This window comes from Acanthisitta chloris, unplaced genomic scaffold (genome assembly GCF_000695815.1).
Source record: "Acanthisitta chloris isolate BGI_N310 unplaced genomic scaffold, ASM69581v1 scaffold20009, whole genome shotgun sequence".
Lineage (NCBI taxonomy): Eukaryota > Metazoa > Chordata > Aves > Passeriformes > Acanthisittidae > Acanthisitta > Acanthisitta chloris.
The window spans coordinates 1-8,045 of NW_008690007.1; the positions used below are offsets into that span (position 1 = coordinate 1).

The 8,045-nt window shown below is 42.9% G+C and overlaps 1 protein-coding gene across 1 annotated transcript; it reads left to right on the forward strand.

The window, feature by feature from the left end:
- The first annotated feature begins 337 nt into the window (after positions 1-337).
- Positions 338-6,211, forward strand: CCT4 (chaperonin containing TCP1, subunit 4 (delta)). Its single transcript, XM_009081658.1, has 13 exons — positions 338-417; positions 692-781; positions 1,481-1,589; positions 2,399-2,541; positions 2,907-3,028; positions 3,117-3,249; positions 3,466-3,605; positions 3,813-3,909; positions 4,213-4,323; positions 4,595-4,725; positions 4,828-5,062; positions 5,611-5,724; positions 6,002-6,211. The coding sequence occupies exons 1-13, from the start codon at positions 406-408 to the stop codon at positions 6,014-6,016; spliced, it is 1,452 nt and encodes a 483-aa protein (XP_009079906.1). The 5' UTR covers positions 338-405; the 3' UTR covers positions 6,017-6,211.
- Positions 6,212-8,045: the final 1,834 nt, after the last annotated feature.

The following is an 8,045-nucleotide window of genomic DNA, read 5'->3' on the forward strand; positions in this document are numbered from 1 at the left end:
TGCGGCGGTGAGTGGCCGCAGCCCCCGGCGCGGGGCTCCGACTCGAGCCTCATGCGGATTAGTTAGCCTGTTGTATTACTGTGTTGTCGCTCCGCTTTAAAATGGCTGCGATCGAGTGATCATACATTGTTTAAAGACCCCTATGGACATCAGTGCTGATCAGGATCAGCGCCGATCACCACAGCGTTTTCTGTCGTTCGACTGCTAAGGATAACAGTCAAACCATCTCCCTGTACGAAGCAGTTCCCAGATAACACTAAAGTGTTCGTACAGGGAGGTGGGGTTTTTTTGTGGAAGAAATGTGTAAGTGATGGAGTGTTGCAGGTCCTTGGATCAGCTTGCAAACGTTTCCTTCTCTCCCCAGCTGTGGCTGATGCGATTAGGACAAGCCTTGGACCAAAGGGAATGGATAAAATGGTAAATCTTATATTCAACTCCTTAAAATGTTAAGCTGTAGATACTGTAAACTTTGTACTTAAATTTTGAAAAGTTTTTGCCTGCTGGAGATCCTGTAAAGTCAACATGTCATACAGGATGTCATCTTTTGCCTTGATTCTTTCCCAACCTTCATTTATTTAAGGGAGGGTGAGAACTAAATGTGTATCCCAGTTTGGGATATGCTATTGTCGGGGAGAATATTTTACATTGAGACCGTGTAGTTACTGATCAGAACTGTGTTTCTCCCTCCCAGATCCAGGATGCTAAAGGAGATGTGACAATCACTAATGATGGTGCCACAATCCTGAAACAAATGCAGGTCCTGCACCCTGCAGCTAAAATGGTGAGTGGTATGTTTTCCATTGCTCAGACAATAACCTGTGCTAGAGCTTCATTTCTGTGACAAAACCTCGCAGGAACATTGGGTGTGGGTTTGATGATTACCCATTAGTGATAGAGGAGGAAATTTTCTGCAGTGTGCTCCAAGATTGTAATATATGCTGAAAAGTTGTGAGTCCTGATTTCTTATCCAGTATTCCTTATGCATAATGCCTCTGGACATGTTTTAAGACACAAAGTAACCTAGGCCAAACCTTTATCTGTCACTTAAGAAAGAAAAGTCATGTCCCAAACCCTGAGGGCAGAAGGGAATGAGTTAAGTTATGGTCAGGTGGCATGAGAGTGCAGTAGCAGGGTTTTTTGAGATGATAAACATAGTTCTCTTGGATTTGGTTGTGGTTGGAGATGTAAATGAGCTCTCAGTGACCCTTCTCCAGGAAAGAAAAAGGTACACCTGTTGGATAGGTGGGCTCAGTTTTAAATTTGGGAGAAAAGCTTTGCTTCTGTAAGTGATTTATTTTATCATAGCTGTATTCCAGCCAAATAGATGTGGGAAGTAGGTTGCAAAAGGTACAGATTTAAAATTAGGAAATCTGACACGAGGGTTAATTTAGTAGTCCTGCTTTCTTGAATATCTGTTTTATAATTGTATTTGCATTTAGGCAGCTCTAGATATCAACTTTTGTCATAACTTGTCCTTCAGTTGGTAGAGCTGTCAAAAGCACAAGATATTGAAGCTGGTGATGGCACAACATCTGTTGTTGTCATTGCTGGAGCTCTTCTGGATGCCTGTTCCAGACTCCTTCAGAAAGGTAAATATATACATATATATATATATATGTATTTGTAATTGATATGCAAACATGACTGGAGGTAGTGAAGTTTTCTGTTTAAAGTAGCTGTTTTCAGTTGATACATGAAAAGTGACTTGACTTACCACATTCAGGGTTCACTTGTGTCCCACTTTTGATTGAAGGTGTGTGCAGCTTTTTACTTTTAATTGAATGAATTACTGTGGATCCAGGAAATAGTGCCCAGTAAGTGATTGCTTTTAAAAACACACCTTGATCACACATCTTGCATGGACAGAGAGAGAATGTAAGAAGGTATAAATGACATCTGGGCCCAGTGAGTCTACGCAGGTTTTTTTATACTTGGCAAATTAATCACCTCTCATCACTTAAAATGGGAGGGAGCTTGAGAATCACAGACTCTATCAGGCTGGAAAAGACCTCTGAGATTATCACGTCCAGCCTGTGACCTAATACCGCCATGTCAACTAGAACATGGCACTGTCACATTCACTCTCTCTTTAAACACCTCCAGGGATGGTGACTACACCTCCCTGGGCAGTCCGTTCCAGTGTCTAATCACCTTTTCTGTGAAGAAATTCTTCCTAATGTCTCACATAAACCTCCCCCAGCACAGCTCGAGACTGTGTCTGGTCAGGAGGAGGCAGAAATGCAATAGTTAGTGTAGCATCTGTTTGATTAGCTCAGGGTGTTCTCTTCTGGTGTGAGAGTTTCCTGAATCTTAAAATAGAAAGAGAGGTGAGGAAGAAACAGAAAACCATTAATTTGAAAGCATGACTGTTTTAACAGCCTTTTTATCCTATGCACAGGAATTCACCCCACCATCATTTCGGAGTCGTTCCAGAAAGCTTTGGATAAGGGCATCGAAGTGTTGACCAACATGGCACAGCCTGTTGAGCTGAGTGACAGAGAGACCTTGCTGAACAGTGCAACCACTTCCCTCAACTCCAAGGTGTGACAGCACTTGAACTTGGTACCTCAAGCCTAGCCAGGCCTTTCATGCTCTTCACTTACTAGTAGCACCCTGTACACCATAAATTAAGACTTAAAGTCTTACTTTAAGAGGCTAAGAGAAATTAATTTGTGTTCTGAGCATTATGTGTGGGTCTTCCCACCAGCACAGTTCCTCTTTCCTTGCCATGGAGCAGCCATTAAGAACATGCCATGTTAAGACACTTGGTTGATGGACAGGGAGGGAAAATGAGGTTTGCTTCAAAATTCAGAAGGCAAACACGGAACTACAGTATTTCTCTGAAATTACTGTTTATCAGTGTTAAATCTCTCACCATTTTTTTTTTTTACTATTGAATCCCTCAGGTTGTGTGTCAGTATTCCAGTTTACTTTCTCCAATGAGTGTGGATGCAGTGATGAAGGTGATTGACCCAACCACAGCCAATAGTGTGGACCTGAGAGATATTAAAATTGTTAAGAAGTTGGGGTAAGAAACAGTTTATAATTAGATAAATTCCGTCTCTGTGAAATTGGCTTCCCAGAGTGCTACAGTCATGGGTTGTGTTTGTTTCCAGAGGCACAATTGACGATTGTGAACTGGTTGAAGGACTCGTCCTAACTCAGAAGGTGGCAAATACTGGTGTAACCAGAGTGGAAAAAGCCAAAATTGGCCTCATTCAGTTCTGTTTGTCTGCTCCAAAGACAGATGTAAGTCAGACTGTGACTACAGCGAGACCTCGTGCTCTGGGACTTGGGAGATGCAAATGCAGTAATAACACGTGGGTTTTTAAGATGTAATGTCAGAGTGAAGGCCTGGTGGGTGATGCAGAGATACTCATACTCTTAAAAACCCTTAGAGTTGGTATAAAATTGTTTAAATTAAGAGAAATAATAGTTGCTTTTTTATTTCTTACTTTTAAATAGATGGATAACCAGATAGTTGTTTCTGATTATGCTCAAATGGACAGAGTCCTGCGAGAAGAGAGAGCCTACATCCTGAACTTGGTAAAGCAGATCAAGAAGGCTGGGTGCAATGTGCTGCTGATTCAGAAGTCTATTCTGAGGTACATTGGATTTAGTTCTCTGTGTGTTTGGGGGAACAATTAGAATTGTTTGGAAAACTGAAGTCAAATAGTAACAGTCACACTTGGCAAAGTCACAGTGGCTGTACCTTTAGAAAGCATTAGTGTTGTCTGTATTTTGAGTTTAACTACATCCTTTGCGGTCTGAATTTGAGCCCTGCGAACTGACTCCTTCCCTCTCGTTTCCAGGGATGCTCTCAGTGACCTGGCCCTTCATTTTCTGAACAAAGTTAAGATCATGGTGGTTAAAGACATTGAAAGAGAGGACATTGAGTTTATATGTAAGGTAAAGTGGGTTTTATTAATTAGCAGCAGTGTTTAAAACCTACCCCAAAACTACCTGCACAGCCAAGGCCAGTTTATTATGACCCTTGCACAGGTTTCATGCTTCGACTATAATGCAACAGACATTTTCCTTAAAAAATGTTCCTGCTCTATTGAGCAGTCACACTCCCGGGATTTGGGAGAGATGTAAAAGCCCCAGTCCTAGCTGCATTTTACTGCCACATGTAGAAGAACAACATGCAGTGTACTTGCTGACTCTACAGTCAACTGCTGGATTAATTTTTTATTCTTATTATTTTTCCAGACAATTGGAACTAAGCCTGTGGCTCACATTGACCAATTCACCCCTGACATGTTGGGTTCTGCTGAGCTGGCAGAGGAAGTCAACTTGAATGGTTCTGGGAAACTAATAAAGGTGAGTGATTTACAAAATATTAGTACCTGCTTAACATCTGCCAGTTACTTTAATAACAATTGCTAACTTTAATGTGTTCTACTACAGAATTTATTACATTTAAGTACCTACTTCTAATCCCTGAAGTAGCAATTAGAACCTGGGCAGTGCAGTGGTTTTGCTTGGCCACACATCAGTGTTGTTACAGATCTGAAAAATACCAATGAAAGTATCTTTTTGTCCAGAATCTTAATTTTTTTTTCCAGTCTTAATATTTGGGTTTATATTTTAGATTACAGGCTGTACAAACCCTGGAAAAACTGTAAGCATTGTGGTACGTGGGTCCAATAAACTGGTTCTGGAAGAAGCCGAGCGTTCGATCCATGATGCCCTGTGTGTCATAAGATGCTTAGTTAAGAAAAGGTAATGTCACTCTTTGGGCAGTGTAGTGTATTAATAATACATAAAGGCTAACCCTTTATGAACTTAAGTGAAATGAGGTTTGGTGTTCATTTTTGCCCTCAGAGCTCTGATTGCAGGAGGTGGAGCCCCAGAGATCGAGCTGGCTCTGCGCCTGAATGAGTATGCACGCACACTGAAGGGGATGGAGTCGTACTGCGTGCGCGCCTATGGTGACGCGCTCGAGGTCATCCCCTCCACCCTGGCTGAGAATGCAGGGCTCAATCCTATCTCCACAGTAACAGAGCTGAGAAACAGACATGCTCAAGGAGAGAAAACAGCTGGCATCAATGTCAGAAAGGTAACCAGGAGCTGTGTGTACACTGCTGAAAATAATGCCTGAGCATCACAAGGAAAATGCTTGGGGATGAGCTAGGGAGAGGCAAATTGATGTCTCATAGTGGTAGTCTCTCTCAAACAGGCATTGAGGGAAGTGACAGCTTGTTCTCTCAACAGCTCATCCTGAGCATTGATACCAGCAGGTATTTAATGCCATAGCCACAGGACAAGAGCATCCTGTGTCTCTACAAAGCATTTCAGCTACATTGGATCCATTTAGAATGATCCGTCAGTGTGATTGCAGTGGAAGGTGCTCAGATGTTAGGAGTGGCACCACAGCCCAGCTTTCACTTGTCAGCCTGTTCAGGCCGCCATAACCACGTTCACCTTTTCTCTTGGCTAATTTTGACTGGATGTGTCAAGTGCTTGTGGGGAGGAGGTGTGTAGACGGAAGAGTACAAGCCCTGGGCTAGTCTAGGTGTTGACTACCCTCAGGATTCTACTAAAACTAAACATACTAAATCTAACTATAGTCTGACACACAAAGGTAAAGGCTCCTTGTTCCCCTAGGGTGGCATTTCCAACATCCTGGAGGAGCTGGTTGTCCAGCCCCTGCTGGTGTCCTTGAGCGCGTTGACTCTGGCGACAGAAACTGTGCGCAGCATTCTTAAGATTGACGATGTGGTGAGTGGTCTTTGTGTCGTGTTTCATCTTTCATCCACAAGCACCAGGGTAGTTAGTGTCATTAATTTTTGTGCTCCAAAATAAAATTACCGTGTAGTCTCAGTTTATGTGCTACTTAAGGCCATTTGGCCTTTTACTAACTGCTGTTGGGACAAAATGAAATGCATTATAAACACTGCACCTTAAGTTAAGAGTCACTAAAGACCCAGAATCTTCAAGCAGAGAAGTTATGGTGATGTATCCTGTCATTTCTTATGCCTGTGTGAACTGTTTGCAGGTGAACACTCGGTAAGCTGAGCAGAGATGTGCGGACTGTGCCCTAGAGCTCCTGCCCTGGAGCCTGGAATATGGTTTCCTCACCAAAAGCACCTGTGTGAATTGTCTTAAGCTCCACCAAGGCTTATGTACTTTGAACAGGTTAACTTAAAAACAGTTTGTTCTCAAAAAGAAATGTTGTTTATCAATAAACACCCAATTGTGTATCTGAGTCTTTGATGTATAATTTTGCTAGAAATAAGGTAAACTTGGTCACATTTGCTTTTCTGTGCTCCCACTTAGCTCTAAAACATTTAACAGCAACTGAAGAGGTCTTACCATGTATTCTAAGGACACCCTTGAAAGTGCACTCTAGTAACATATTGGCTTAGAGCTGCTGCTCCAAAAGCTTTACCTAAGGGAGTGCTGTTACTGTCCTAAATGATGTTGGGCTAGAGCAGGGGTAGAGGATCCTGGCAGTGGTAGCACTTGGGAACAGCATCACATTCCTTGCTCTGTTTTGTCTCTTGGAGTCTGCAGTGATGCCTGATGCCACCACATGATCAGAGCATTACAAAGGGTGCTCTTTACATACACACAACTTCCTCCCCCCAGATGTATTGCTTTTCCCAAGACTGAGAAGTCAAAAAGCACACTGTTCTATAATAATGGGAATTATGCTTTTCCAACTGCTAATTCTTGGTCTGACATTTTGAATTAACTCATCTCCATTACTGCCATATCTAAACAACCTGATTCCTCTGTATGTTTAAAGGAGAATATTTCTTCATGAGTCTGACTCCCATTTCCATTCACTTGGATTGCTTGGAGCTGGAGCTTTGGAGTAAACTTCCACCACCTAGTTGAGCAGCTGTGGCTGAAATAATAGCTTCCTGTCACTTGTCAAGTAGGACACAGAATACAAATACTAATAAATTAGACAATCAGTTCAGGCATTAATGCTCTGCATTAATTACTTATTGGCTGTTTAAAATGGCAAATGATGCCTTACCCCACAGGGTTACATCCAACAACTCTTAGTTTAGGTACTAAGTTAAGATTGCCAGTTGAATCTGGGGCTCCATCTAAAGGAGAGTGGGCAGCAGGTCAAACGAGGTGATTCTCCCTATACTCTGCTCTTGTGAGACCCCATCTGGAATACTGCACGCAGTTCTGGTGCCCTCAATACCAGAAGGACATGGAACTGTTGGAGCAAGTCCAGAGGAGGCCATGAAGTTGATAAGAAGACTGGAACATCTCCTCTATGAAGACAGGCTGAGGAAGTTGGGACTTCAGCCTGGAGAAGAGAAGACTGTGTGGAGACCTCATAGCAATTTTTCAATATCTGAAGGGCCTACAAGGAGTGGGAGAGGGATTTTGTTAGGAACTGCAATGACAGGACAAGGGATAATGGGTTCAAACAGACAGAGGGAAAATTTAGGTTAGATACTAGAAAAAAGTTTTTTATTATAAGGGGGGTGAGACATTGTAACAGGGTGCCCAGGGAGGCTGTGGCTGCCCCAACCCTGGCAGTGTTCAAAGCCAGGCTGGATGAGGCCTGGAGCATCCTGGTCTATTGGGGAGGTATCCCTGCCCATGGCGGGGGGGGTTGGGACTAGATGATCTGTGAGGTCCATTCCAACCCTTAAATTCTATGATTCTATGATACTAACTTTGCTTAAATCTTTCCTTCCCCATCATCACTGACTTCCAGTTTTCCACCAGAATTACAATGACCGTGTGTTTCATCCACATTGACAGATCATCCATTCCTATACATAAAAAATGTTATTTCACGAAAATAAGCAGCTCATCAAGCATTAACGCTTCACTGCAGAGGCAGAAGAATATTCCTGATTATCCTGGTTTACTTTCATACATTAATTGCTTACCTGAAGCACAAACTTCAAGATGGAAAAAGCTATGACTTGAGGGTGTAAAAAACGTGGGCTCGTTAAGGAGAGAGTTACAGGTAAAAAGGTAAAAAGGGGCAACACAGCCGAGCGCGGCACCCCGAGCGAGTGCTGCCCTCCTCCCAGCGGGCGCTGCGGCCGAGGCGGTGCCCG

Bases quoted from the DNA above. Each gene is read 5' to 3' on its own strand.
- CCT4 (XM_009081658.1), top strand. The intron at 782-1,480 runs GTGAGTGGTATG...CTTGTCCTTCAG, and splicing joins TGCACCCTGCAGCTAAAATG to TTGGTAGAGCTGTCAAAAGC. The intron at 3,029-3,116 runs GTAAGAAACAGT...GTTTGTTTCCAG, and splicing joins AAAATTGTTAAGAAGTTGGG to AGGCACAATTGACGATTGTG.